The following is a 14905-nucleotide window of genomic DNA, read 5'->3' as shown; positions in this document are numbered from 1 at the left end:
GGATACCTCACAAATATAATTGAATTCTTTATAGAGGGATTACCTTTGTTTTGTTTAATATATAACTCTACAAATGAGAAATTAATGTTAGGAACCAAAGATAAGTCAATTTCATTGTATACACAGCTTATACTGGCTTATCAGCTTGCCAGTTATGCCTCGTTCTGGTTCCTGTTCTAAAAATAGCTGTAGAATATTAAGAATGGTCTATACGCCCACGGAAGAGCCACGGATTAATTCCGGCATCGTCCGTAGCTACCCGTACTGGTCAGTAGCTCTCCGTATTGAAACCGTAATCAATCGTAGTAGTCCTTGTATATCCGTAGCGATCCTTGACAATTTTTGAACATGCACAAAAATTTGCTACGGAAAAATCAACCGTAGCGTATCCCTACTAGTCCGTATTAATCCGTACTGATTCGTACTGGTCCGTACGAAAACCGTAGTAGTCCGTACTGATTCGTAGTCCACCAACTTGTCAAGGATTTCCACGGTTTGGTACGGAGAACTACGTATTTGTACGGTTACCCTACGTATAAGCTACGGTTTAATACGGATTAATACGGCATTGCCACGGAAAGCCACGACCGTAATACGTTGTACTACGGAGATGCAAGGATTAGCACGGTCTTATACGGTTTATTGCGTTGCAACGCGAAACGGTACGGAATGGTACGGCCCACCACTGTTTAGTACGGATGAATTAAGTATCATGTACTTTTTCAAGTGTATAAATACTACCTTCTTGTTAAAAACAGACATATATATTTGCACAAACATTTAATAAATGATAGTTGCCATTTACTGGCTGCAACTTTATATTGAAATGGCTCAGAATGCGGAGGCAGTGGTCGAGTTGCTTGATGACATGCATAGAAGTAAATTTATATTAATATCGTACTAAAATTCATAAGAAATAGAATAACATTTAATGTTACATATTTTACAAACATTGGATCGTAAAAATGGAGTAAATATGTACACAAAACGAAGTGTCTCATACGCCTCGGACACTGGCCCTAGAGTGATAATAAGATTAATTAACAAGCTTTTTACATAAACATCACGATAATTCATGTAATTTTAAGATAAAATTAAAAGAGAAGCAGTATTGATTAACATTTTTCATTAATGATTACTAGTCCATATCTAATCAGGTATTAGAAGACAGACGAGATGGTGGACTAGAGATGGGCTTTTACGAAAACCCCATCGTGTTTAGTATGAGGCTCTCATGGTCGAACTTGTTGAGGATCCAGCGTCCTTCAAGAAATTCACTTTAATTGGACCTGATGTGTCTCGGGGTTCGGACGCGATTAGGCTGAATCCTCAGCGCCAAAATCATTGAACGCTGCAATTTGTTTTCTAGGTGTTCATTTTTTGAGGCATTTTGAAAATGAGCAAGCAAGAGGTTGTGGAAGGATGTATTAAGTCCGTATAGATCCGTGGCAATTCGTTCTTCTCCGTATCAATACGTTCTTTTCCGTATCAAACCGTACTTATTCGTACTAACCCGTGCTTATACCGTAGCAGACCGTAGTGTATCCGTAGTGCGTCCGTCCTGATTCGTGTCACTCCGAATTAAACCGTGTCGTCCGTAGCAATCCGTGTCTCTCCGGGGGACTTTGGTGGTAAATCCGTCGGACTTCGTACTCATACCGTTGTGTGTCCGTACTGGAACCGTAGCGGACTACGGAATTTCACATTTCCGTAGTAATCCGTGAACGATTAGACCGTAGCTCTTCCGTGGCATTATCTGTGAATATGTGACCGGGGCATTACAGAGCCATGTTCTTGGTATTAGAATCAGTGCATTAGGTAAATTAAGTTGTTAAATTAAAATATATTGGAAAATTGATAACATTTTTTAAAAGATTTTCAAGTTAAGCGTTATATATATCTAATTAAGTTGATACAATAGTTATAGTTTTAGATGCGCAATAACTCTTTAATATATAATATAAAACTAAAACTATTTCGTTTCCATATTTATCAGGGTGGAATTAAAAAAAAATGGAGATACTTTTTTTTTACATATGTTGGCTTAAAGTAAATTCCATGCTAAAAGTTACCAATTGTTGACTTTACATTTAACTAGGTGTTCTCTTCATTTAATCGGAAACAGATTAAGGACATGTGAGTTTTCTTCTCTATGTGTCCCCCTATCATCAAATATCTAAAATAAATTTATTGAATTATTATAATTTTACTAACAATAATTTTTATATCATATGAAATTACAATAGAATATTGTTATTTGATTCTTTTATTGGCTTTTCATATAACAATAAATATTATAAGCACACAAACGTAAATTTCCGCACGACCTTAAATCAATAAAGCTAAATTCGATATGAATATAATTCATTAACGTTTTTTCTCATTAACTTACCTTTTCTGGAACCATGCATGGAAAAGTCAACATAAAGAAGAATAAACAATCAAATAAGAATAAATATCATATTTCAATAGGAAAAGAAATATCGGCAATTAATTGAATCTCATTATTGAAAAAGATATTTTACAAGATATGTATTATATTCAAATAATATTCATAATGATGGTTATAATATATATTGGATGATGATAAACATATAAGCTAATAATGAAATATACTTTATAATTATTTGTGTTGAAAGAACTTTTCTTGTGGAGTAGACTGATAATGTAAAATTTGCGGATATGAAAACTGTAACTTACTCGAAAAAATTCACACTGAATTTATACGTAAAATTCTACATCTTAGGAAAAGTACCCCATTGTATATGCTAAACATGCAAAGTTTGGTAGATATCCATTGGAAATAACAATAAAATACAGAATGATAGGTTTCTGGAATAGATTTATTACTGGAAAACAAAACAAAATTGCATACAGGTTATATCAGTATATTTACAACTCGAATTTTTATTCAAAATGGCTAAATAAGATAAAATCAATTTTAGTTGAATCCGGACATAATGACTTTTGGATACATCAAAACCAGATTGAAGCTAAAAATATCAAAACTATCATAAAACAAACTCTTCTAGACCAAAACATTCAAAATTGGCATGCATCTTAAAATACTCTAGCAAAGGTAGGAACTATTCACTAATTAAAAACAATATAAATTTGGACAACCACCTTCTTAAACTAAACAAACAAGACTTCATTACCTTAAAGGGAAAAACAAGGTTAGAATAAAAACTTGATTTCAGAAAACGAATACTATAAATAATAAATCTGCAAATTTTCTGCCGCCAAATAATAATATTAAACGAATGATAACGAAATTTAAATCGCTAAATCGCCGATTTCTACAAATCAGTAGGCGCGGCCATGTTTGTGTATTGGCCGTATAAAAACAGGTGCGCGTGATGTCATTTCCCCACATCTTTAGATTTATGATAAATCTAGTTGAATCGTAGCGAAATATCTACATAATAAAGTATTGACCAGACAATTTAATTTTCACAGGAGGTGTAGAGGCGATTTTTTATTGTTCAAAATACGTAACAATATCAAAAAATAAAAAAAAATAAAGAAACAAATAAAAAATCAACGTCTACCGGTCGCAAAACTTCAGGCCAGTGATGCCCGTTACTCCAAACAATGCTATGTTCATTAAAGTCTCATCTTAATGTAACTAAACAATATTTCACAGAGTTAATAAATACACATGTTATTATTTAATAAAGGTTCACAATCAAATAATGTAATTAAATAAACAAACGCACCAACGAATAATTGGCTGTTACTTATTGAACGGCGATCATTATCATTATTATTTAAATCCTACTAAATCGTGGTCTTAATAGTACATGTAATTAAATTTTTGCAGTTTGATTCTGATTTTCAAATTAAAAGGTGTGAACATATGTTAGTAGTGATGTCCACATTTCAAAAATATAAGCAACTCTTTTGAAAAGTAAATTGTTTACATGTCTGTCAACGTATGATGCTTCGTGGTATTCATTTACATCGTAATCGTAGCCTAATATTAACTGCATGCAAAACATTTTTATTGGCTGCTCAAAAATCTCATTTGCATAATTTATTCACACAATTGCTGGTTCTTACTACTTATGACTAATACTGTGCATTATCCATTTTAATTGTTCCTAATTTGCACCAAATGTTCCTGTCACACTGTGTACTAACGATTTTTATTGCTCCTTGTACGCCTCTGTGCCGACAGACCTTTTGATCATGCACAATGTTGCCCTGATTGGTTAATCACCCTTGTCAAATATTCTAATGACGAAATAGACATTTTTTTACGCTTCATCAGTGAACTGAATGACCTTAGGGGAAATTAAGTTCCGCACCTGTCAAGTTATACTGTAAATTACAGCATTTCATACAATAGCAACACATTTTTTCAGTTACCAATTATCATTTTAAATATTAAGTAGATTTATGATTTTTTGTTTTATTGGATTAAATTTACGGTAGTAGAAATGCGTATCTGTCGGGGAAAGGAATTTGGTAAGTAGATAACGAAGAAAAAAGCTTTAGGGAACTGGATAAACCCTAGAATATGCGTAATTATAGGGGAATGGGCAACCTGTTGCTGTTGGTACCAGTTTTGACTGGGTGCCTAAATAACCTAACGGACAGTTTTGTTTTCATACGATTTTAGTCTAGCTGCCGATTTCTTGCGCCATTTTATTTTTAGCGTCAATGTCGGAAAATCGCGTCCTCAGGAAATATCTGCATATTGGATTTAGTTGATATTTACCGCTGAGAAAAAGATACATGACTGGCGATGTACCCTATTCAGACAGCTTGTCTAGCGAAAATTAAGTACCAAATAAAAGGATATATCGTCAGTTTGAAGAAGTTTCTCAAAGTACCCAAATTAAATTGATGGTTTATCTTTGAAAACTAAGCAGTCATTGCTTAAATCATGTGGTGGGATCATCAGCAAGCTTGAAAAATACCGCGGCGTCTTCAATTAATTAATTAAAGCAATTCAGTTCCATATGATGTTTTCATAAATAATAAATAATGTGCGCAATAAAATTAATAAGTTCTTCGTCAAGATATATTTCAGTTGTACCAGCGTGTACACCTATACCGGAAGTGGGTATAACACGTCACAATCTCGGTCTCGTCTGTCTCGCGAGAATGACAGAACGCCAAAATGGCGGCGCCCATGAACTTATTTCTCAAGTAAAAAATAGTGTCTTAAAACACGAATTTCTCACTTAGAAGGTTGATGTCAACAAAAAAACTGTCATGGTACCTCTTTTTTAATGATGAATATTTATATTAGACAGACATCAATCCATCCATTCCTATTCCTTTAATAAAATTTAGGACCGGCAACCATCATTTTCCTATAGAAACTGGAAGATGGAATGGAATAGATTTACCAGACAGAAAGTGCTTGCACTGTGACTTAAATGACATAGGCGATGAATATCATTATTTGTTAAAATGCCCGTTCTTTGAGCAAAACAGAAAAAACTTAATCAAACTGTATGACTATAGAAGACCAAACATGCTAAAAGAATTATTGACAGATACCTTCATAAATATGCTGCAAAGAACATGTAAATTTATAAGAATACTTCTAAATGAAATTAAGTAAATTAAAATTACATCTAAAAATAATAAATATATAAACAAACAAATAAATAGATATAAAAAAGGTAAAAATCAATAACTTAGATACTGAGTACATTCCTAGTATTGTAAGGCACAGAATAAATAAATAAATGGCAAAATAAGCAGATATAACAATATAACATTTTTAATTTTTTTAAGAAGCGTTCAAATTTGTGCTTCATCCATGTTTCAACATTTATTAAATATATAAACATGATAGTAGAGTCCAATGTTTAGTACAAAGTATTATGCATGTACACCATGTGTGTACAGTACTGTAATCTGTATACATTATAATATTTATACATGTATAGGCCTATATCAGTATATGTACAGTATGCACAGGTCTAATTTCTTATTCGTTTTTGTTTTGTTTTATTGTTTTCCTAAGTCGGTTTTATCATTGGAATACATGCAATCAAGCCAAGATTTGAAATACTGCTTACTTTGCAAAATGAGCTTTCTCACCTTGCTCGAAACACGTGCTAAGTAAATTCATTCCTACTTCAAAAATGTTCCATTGAATAACAATATTTTTGTTCACCTCCACCTTCCATCGTTAATTTAATTATTATTGAACTTTTAATACTATGTACAGTAGATATTTAACTGTACACTGTCATTCAATTTTAACTTCCATTTTGTGTATTGATTGACCTAAATTGTGCACATCGGGACATCGCGACAGGGCCCGTATGCAAACAATGACGTATTATTTACCGCCTTCGCATTTCTACTGGCATACATACATAATATTTTGAGGAATTCGTGAAGCCAATAATTGTTCTGTGAAATAGTGTACCATTCTTGGATAAGAGTCTGACGTAACTGTTGAGCACAGTTCGGTGGTGGTTTGAAATGCATACACGTGAGTTTTGAGCGTTGCCTATATGTTCCCTATTGGTGCCTGTTATGGCGAGAAAGATGGACTTCAGTGTAAGGCATTAACATTATGGTTGCCATAGTGTTGTGCTGTTCCTGTTAGGTGTCACGGCAAGGTGGATTAGACTAGTAATAGTTTACATTTATAAATAATAGTTTAGTTAGTAAAATAAATTCGTGACTAAATTTTAAAAAAAGATGTGTTCCTAACCGTTGCGTTTCGTACGCGACTCGGTGTATAGTGTTTGGCATATTAATGATTATATTACTAGTAATAAAAAAAAGATGTTTTCCACTACCTTTCAATGTTTATTAGCAAAAAGCATGTTAAATGTCTAAATTTTAAAAAAAAATTGTTGTTGTTGTTGTTGTTACTAATTTTTATATTGTATCATAGTTTGGGGACCTTTCTGTTGAAAAAGTGTCAGAGTTAAATCGCACATTACGGTAACTGGAGTGCAGGTATCAGTTACCCGCACTCCAGATAATGCCCGTGGATTGGTTCATTTTTGCCGTGGTTTACATATTGTGACGGCAGAGAAAGGGAAAGGGGCAGAACTATCATATTCAAATGCTCGTTCATTGGTTAATTTTTTCTTGGGTTTCATATTATGACAACAGGGAACGTGCTGTCATGTTTGACTATGATACAAAAGAGAAAGAACACCAAAACACTCGACAATCTGATTTATACTCGGGGGCTACGCCCCCACGTACAAATCAGATAGCCTCGTGTTTCGGTGCTCTTTTCTATTACTTAATTTATTTTTATTTGTGATATATGGCGACCAGTCAGCCACTTATGCAGAATCTACATTCAATAATGCATATTGTATCATAGTTTGGAGACCTTTCTGTTGAAAATGTGTCAGGGTTAAATCGTATACATGTACTCGTACATGCACAGTGCGTTAACTGGAGTGCGGGTATTAGTTACCCGCACTCCAGAACATGCCCATTGATTGGCTCATTTTTGCTGGGGTTTACATATTGTGACGGCAGAGAAAGGGAAAGCGACAGAAATGTCATATTCAGATGTTCGTTCATTGGTTCATTTTTGCCGGGGTTTCATATTGTGACAACAGGGAACGTGCTTTTATGTTTGACTATGGTACAAAAGAGAAAGAACACCAAAACACTCGGCAATCTGATTAATACTCGGGGGCTACGCCCCCTCGTACAAATCAGATAGCCTCGTGTTTCGGTGCTCTTTCTATTACATGTAAATGGCAAGACAAGTTCTATAGCTACTATAGTCAATCAACAATTTGCGTTAACAATGTATTAGTAATGTTTAAGTTGTTAATAAATGCATGCACTAATATGATGTTTTCGTTTTTTTAAGAGCAAAGTATATTTACATAGCTAAATTTCTTACAATTGAGATATTACTGTATGGTATTAATACATCAGATGTATGCGATGAAGATGCTACATAGAACTTTTCATTTAAATATTTTAACGCAAACAAGTATAAAATGGACAAATAATTTTTACCATGTTTTGACAATACATACAAATTCTCTCTTCTCATGAAAATTTCAGATGTCGCACCTTTTCATTCATAAAATTATGTGAAAATGTGTTAAAAGCAAGTATGGCCTTTCGTAATTTATATTTATCAATGTAATCTAAATATGGTCCAAAGCTAATTTCTGTTTAAATGTATGGTAAAAAGTTTACTTATATCCTGAAACTTGATAAGATTTTAACGATCCATATATGTAAAGTGTTGAGAATTAACAAACAAATAAACAAACGAAAAAACCTTACATTACCAAACCAAATTGGTATAGATGTAATCTAATCTTTGTAGCCCAAGGCAATTGAATAATACAAGCAACTGATAAGATGTTTTGTCAAAACGATTATTTGGCATAAGTATTCGTAACCAATATTTTACAGCCCTTTTAGTAGTAACACAGTACATGCTATGGCATCCACAGTCACCAAAGCCCACTGCGCCACATGCCTTGATCGAAGCATTTCCTAAAACAATTGCACGCATATAAATGTACTCGCTTAACTGAGTCCTGTTTTTCAAGTCCCCAAATTTAGCCCGATGCAATGATATTGGAGCAATTTAAGTATAAAACATATTGAACCAGAGCAAGGAAAATAACTGATAACTGCTTTTAATAGAGAAATTAGTATTATAATTGCTTTAACAGATGTACTTACAGTCATTTTGTGCAAGGACAACCTGCATATAAAGTATAATCAAACATAATTAAAACCATCTACAACCTCAGGAGGGACAACCTTTTAACTTCCGTAATATCTCTACCATTTTAAACACAATTGCATGTGTTTGGTTTGTCTATTCTGGTATCAATATTGATATTTAATCCCCAAAAATTGCGAAGTTCTTGAAAAATAATAAGTTTACTTTGCAGACCATGAACTGTATCTGATCAGCTTTTAATTTCTATTAGAAACACAATTCTTCGTTGTTTCAAACTAAGTATTTCAGTAAATTTGAATTGGAAAGGTGCATCATATTACTGTTTTACCTTCTTCGAATAGATATTTATAATGTGCCAATTACGTTCTTTTTTAAAAAGTAGAAGATCGGTATTTACTAATCGGACCTGTATATTAGAGTTATCGAGGTGTTTATGTATTTCCTTGTCCGTAAATTTCATTTTGCACCGCACCTTAATGATTTGATAATTATTTGAAACAATTTATCTGAAAATAGCATATTTAACCTTTAGAAAAGCTGAAGGCCGCTTTAAGGTTATATCACCAGGAAACAATAATATCAAAATTTCATATGCATGTCTGAATGAATTTCTGCAGCAAACAAAGTATTAAAATGATCAAACCAGACATTAGTAATTATGGAGTGTTTAATATTCATGTGGTTTTGTCCAGATTAGTTTGTGGTTCTGTTATATGAGATGTGTTTACTTCTGCATACTTTAATAAATTCCTAACGTCTAAATATGTTTGAAGGTCACCCTGTTTTCTAGTATTTCAAAACAGTTTTAACTTATTTATTATTCTTGAATTGTTTTAGAAATGTTAAAAATGCTTACATCCGTGGATAAATCATATAGATTTGTTGTCATTAACATATTTTTTAGATTGCATACTCTTTTAAAAAGGACTACTTGATTGGAGTAAAATCAACATTACCTGTGGTTACTTTACATTTACATTCACTTTCAGCATTAAATTGACATTTTCACTGACAACATTTAGATATATTTCTGAATTTGGACTGCTCCAGTCGCATCTATAAACAAATTCCGTGTTTTAATATTGTGGGAGTGTTTTGAGATTTTGTGGCCTGACTAAAGGAGGGACTGGAGGTAATGGCCTGGTCTTTATTAGTAAATGAGCATTGGCCGGCGTAGTGGGCCCCCCTACAGAATCCACAGACATGAGGCCTGGAGCATCGGGGTTCCCGACATAAACCTCGTCTGTTGAAGGTCCAGCAGGTATTTTCAAGGAATTTAGAGGGTTTCCTGTAACTATAACCCGATTTGAATTGCCTACTGGACCCTGTACGAAAGGGCCGATTACTCTGAAATGACCCATTATGATGGGGTGCCAGTTGAGAGGTTGCCATGACCCAGAATTCTGTGTGAATCCTGTCCCATGGCATTAGCTCCCGTTCCCGAAACATGCGAAATTGGTTGTCATAGAATGACCATCCCATACCTTGACGACGACGGGCCAAATCTCTCACTATTTCCCCATATTTCATTAATTGAGGCATTTCATGGGGAAAAGTTGCAGCATAAATGGCTGAAAACCTTAAAAAGGCTGTTGTCCATGTTTCAATGGACTGGATTTTTCTGGAAGATGAATTAGGTACCAAACTTAAATGGTTATTAGCATTTAATGTTAAAGAATAATTTTCAGCTTGGGGCAAGGCCATGTTTGGCAAAAGGCGAGAGAAGTCAACAAACTTGTTAGTTTGGATTTTTTTAATGACCGACTTTGGTATGGAATGCGAAATGGGGGTGGAGACTGGTTCGACAAATTGTGTCATTCCTAGAGCATTACCTGTAATGTTATTTGAATGGGACGATATTATGTCCCTGAAATTCATAATGCCTTCGTCATAATCACTCTCTTCCTCGTCTGAGGATGTTGACTTTTCTGAGGTCGAGGTTTCTTCATCCTCCGATACCTGCAGGACTTGAATGTCATTTTCCTCTTGATTGAAACTAGAAGATGGCGACTGATGAGGGACTGTACCCCTTTTCCTCTTCTGGTGTAATCTGTTTACAGCCTGTTTGTTTGTATGAGTTATATCACCTCCCCCTGCTAGGTGGGCAGCTTGCTGTGATGAGCTTTGACTAGATTTTTTACCCCTGTGTGACTTTTGATCATTTTTGGTCTTTTTCCGACGAGTTTGCCCATTGTCTTCCAAATGAGCCGTCGTCCGACTCTGTACATCATCTTTATTACTATTAGAACAGCATGGCATATTACAATGGCTCACTGTGGCCGAACGTTTATTGCGTTTCATCTGAAAGAAAAAAGCCAGAGTAAACCAACACTATTTTTCTGGTTATATCCTGTACAAATATTATTTTTCATCAGACAAACAAAATAATAAATAAAATCAAATAATCTGGAACATCAGACATAGTCTGGAAACAGTATAATACTGCGTCATCAGAAAAAATTCTGGAAACAATAGATAAATATAAATACATCAGAACATAGTCTGGAACATCAGAACATAGTCTGGAGAATCATTACTAAATGTTGTAGCCCCAGAATAAAATCTGGAACATAAAAACATAGTCTGGAACATCAGAACGTAGTCTGGAACATCAGAACGTAGTCTGGAACATCAGAACATAGTCTGGAACATCAGAACATAGTCTGGAACATCAGAACATAGTCTGGAAATTGATATATAAGCATGGTAACATCAGAACATAGTCTGGAACTTCACAGTCTAGACTGGAAAATCGAACATGTTATTTCCGGAAATTAATTGACTGCCCTTCCTTGTCGAGACGTGGTAATTGTTTAATAATTTACTAATTGAGACCTTACAGACTGGTTAAGAAGTGCTTCAGATGAAAACCTTCAGAAAGTTGTACTCTGATTTAGAAGGCCGTGAGTAAATATAATATAATGGCTAAAAGTATATTTGGCTAAAAGCCAAAAAAAAAAATTAAATTGAGCTTGAAAAGCAAATGCTGAAACAGCAACCCAAAACTGACCTTTAGGTAAAAGGCCTATTTTTGTATTATACACATTATAATATATATCTAATATGTTAACAAGCTTGACCTTGAATTGAGTACTAAATATTGATGCGGTTAAATTTGTTAAGTGTTCAAAACTTGTACATATTAGAACATTTTTCCCGGATATGAACATATCCAGATATACACAAGTTTATACAATAATACTGTATGTAAATGGAAAATGACTACCCAAAGCTGTATCCCGCTTATGTTTAACTGTTCTGTAACAATATGAATTATATTAAACAGTTATATACCAATCTGTATATCTTTTAATTAGTTATAAAAGCATAGATCACACAGGTATCGCCTTATTAAAGGTGACTGTATGCATATAAACAAATTTGTAAAATCTTGTAAGCTTTAAACTTGTCATTCAGCTTGTGAAAATAGATGGAAAAATGAGTTCATCCAAGTGACTTGGACGACCCCTACAAGCATAAACTTCTAGAACAGAAAAATGAAATGGAATACATATCTTTCATATCTCTAGACCATTATTTAAAGTTGCAACCACTGCAGCACGGATGTTAGAGTACAGCTTCTTTTGACCCATGACAGACAAATGTACCCCATCTAATGCAAAGACCTGTGACTGCGCTTCTGGAGACCAAAATCCCTTTAAACGCCAGAAAGTGGCACGGCCATGGGGCAATGCTTGAATGTTCGTTGACAAGATGTAATTTGTCTCATCTACACGATTATTAAACCATGTTGTATCAACGTGATGATGTGTTGAATGCGAAGGCCGTCTGTGTAATATTTGGCAGCAGATCACCCTTTTCACGTTTCCCAAGAAAAGTAAACTGTCAATTAAGTCTAGTATTGCTGCGGAAACACTGACATGGTCAACATCCGGTTGACATAAATCATTTGTCCCAATCAAAAGTACAACAATATCTGGAGCGAAATCCGTAATGTCCGTAAAATTCCTCCGGAGTGTTTCCACCTTAGCTCCTGAATAACCCGAATATTGTACCAACGGGAGCGAAGTTAAGTTTAAGTTAAAATGAAGATGTGGTTCATTCCGTAGAAAAGATTTCAGACGGGAAACAAAGGAATGACCAAATATCTGGATCGATGCCGCCATATTGAATCAGGCACTGTTATATCACAAAGGCACTGTTATAACACAAAGCCTCAAAGGATGACGTCACTCGTTGTGCACAATGAAAATACAAACTCATCCAATTTCCTAAATTAGGAACATCCGTGTTGCAGCGATTTTATATGCAAAAGTTAAAGAAGGATGAATGTAACGTTTTACCGTTAACTTCCAGACAGAACAATGTGTGAAAACTTGTAAATTTAAAATTATAGCAGAGCAGATGTAGCGTGCTTTTCCCTTCTAAAATTTTTTCCAGAAAGGCCGATGCCGTTGATTGATTGGTTGTTAGAGAGCACGTGACGTTAAGGGTGCTCTCAGATTGGCCAATGCCAAATATACATTGAGAGTCAGTTTGATTTACTAGTTTAACCTACATTAAGAGTCTGTTTGATTTACTGAATGTTCAACAATGACATAAAATATTTTATCTATCTATAAAATACATATATATTATAACACATTTTTCAAAATACAATATAATTGGCAAATGATCATATAAACCATAATTTACAATTCTAAAATATTGTACATATAATATCAAATAATGATCTTGAAACAATAAATGCTATGTTTAAGGACAGCATTGGGTTTGTAACCTAGTAGCCGCTTGTTTGATCCTCGAACGAGACGAAATTTCTCCTTAACTATTGATCTCGAACTTTGCGACTAATGGTTATTTGTCTTTTAGCTCTGATTTAGAATTCATTAAGGATAAGTAATCGGTTTCTTACGCAGAAAAGGCGATTAAGTGGACCGACCACCTAGTGATGACAAAAATGTTTTAAAATCTACGTTTCAACCAACCAACCACTCACTCAACCAACCAACCAAACAAACAAACAAACGCGCTTTCATTTACCTTTTTATACCACTTTTAACATGTAAAGAAATCGTTATAAAATAGTTTCGTAAATTAAAAGTAAATGGCACTTTCTATTTATGTTATATGTAAAATAGCAGTTTTAGTGCGAATAAAATGTAATTTATTTAGGACTGCAAGCAAGAACTGGTTTGTCTATTCTGGTATCAACTTTCAAAGAAAATGTAAAGGATGACTAAAGAACGAAACCTAAGGCATTTTGTGGTTATATATTGCTAAATTATGTATATCTCAATCTCATTTTATGAAGATTAAATCATTTTTACGGGCATTTTATGGCTTTATATTTGATAAACTTACTCTAATTGTCTTTTTTAGCAAGACGGAGAAGGGAAAGTGTGTCATTTACAACAAAAAGTTGTTAATGATTAAACAATCATGACATATTCTTTTTATTTTATTCCCCTCATTGCACTTGTCTAAGTCCTTGTGATCGTTATATTCGAATGTCTTGAAAATGACATCTACCAGGATTTGAAAGTGTAAATCAGTTTTAATCAGATACGTAAAAGAATAAATATGGGAATATGGTTTTAATTCCAAACGTTTAGTGTTAATGATTGACTATCATTTGAGCCGGTGCTACAAGACTTAACAGATGTTGAATTTGACCTTACCTCTTATGAACATACTCCGTCAAATCGTGTCTGAGATATTCAACTATTTGCCTTGCTTTCATTTCTCTTCCTTTGACAGAATTTTATACGAATAACAGCAGATGCGATAGCTACAAAAATTGTTCTGGTCCTTCGGGATCTTTGATACAAATTCCATATGTGTTTAATTTTTGAATACATATTCGATCGATGCTTAGTGGCGTGAGAGATGCAGCATTTCGATTGATTGATTGATTTTCTTTAGACCTGGCGGTCAAGGATAACCTACGAAAGTGCAAGCACTTATTTCCAGTAGGGTCCTTACCTCAACAGACTCTAGAGACAGCTATGAGATACAAGGGAGTCCGGGAACCAGTCCCTAGCTCTTATTGAATAGATCCCTTGGTTCTTTTACATGCCCAGTGTAAAGCACTGATACATGCGAGGATTACCTGGGTTTCTTACCAGTAAACCTCTAGGTAGGTGGGAAACACTGAAAGTGTCTCTGAAAAATCCCAAGGGTGTTACCAAGGATCGAACCCGGAACCTCAGGAGTGACAGTCAGTGGTCTAACCATCTGAGCTATCGCGCCACCTTTTTCACATAACATATCATAGACAGA

General features: G+C 34.3%; 2 protein-coding genes across 2 annotated transcripts; both read right to left on the bottom strand.

The window, feature by feature from the left end:
* Nucleotides 1–9718: 9718 nt before the first annotated feature.
* LOC132715072 (uncharacterized) lies at nt 9719–13250 on the bottom strand. The gene is made up of 2 exons (XM_060698045.1): nt 12967–13250; nt 9719–10963 (listed from the first exon to the last, which is right to left on the bottom strand). Exon 2 carries the CDS (start codon nt 10961–10963, stop codon nt 9719–9721), a length of 1245 nt encoding a protein of 414 aa, XP_060554028.1. The 5' UTR covers nt 12967–13250.
* On the bottom strand, nt 12181–12789 carry LOC132715071 (uncharacterized). Its single transcript, XM_060698044.1, has one exon. The coding sequence runs from the start codon at nt 12787–12789 to the stop codon at nt 12181–12183; it is 609 nt and encodes a 202-aa protein (XP_060554027.1).
* Nucleotides 13251–14905: the final 1655 nt, after the last annotated feature.

This window comes from Ruditapes philippinarum, unplaced genomic scaffold, assembly GCF_026571515.1.
Source record: "Ruditapes philippinarum isolate M1 unplaced genomic scaffold, ASM2657151v2 ctg6543_1_1_1_1, whole genome shotgun sequence".
NCBI classification, from domain to species: Eukaryota; Metazoa; Mollusca; class Bivalvia; order Venerida; family Veneridae; genus Ruditapes; species Ruditapes philippinarum.
The sequence above is the reverse complement of the archived record's forward strand: the minus strand, read 5'-3'. Positions and strand labels throughout refer to the sequence as shown.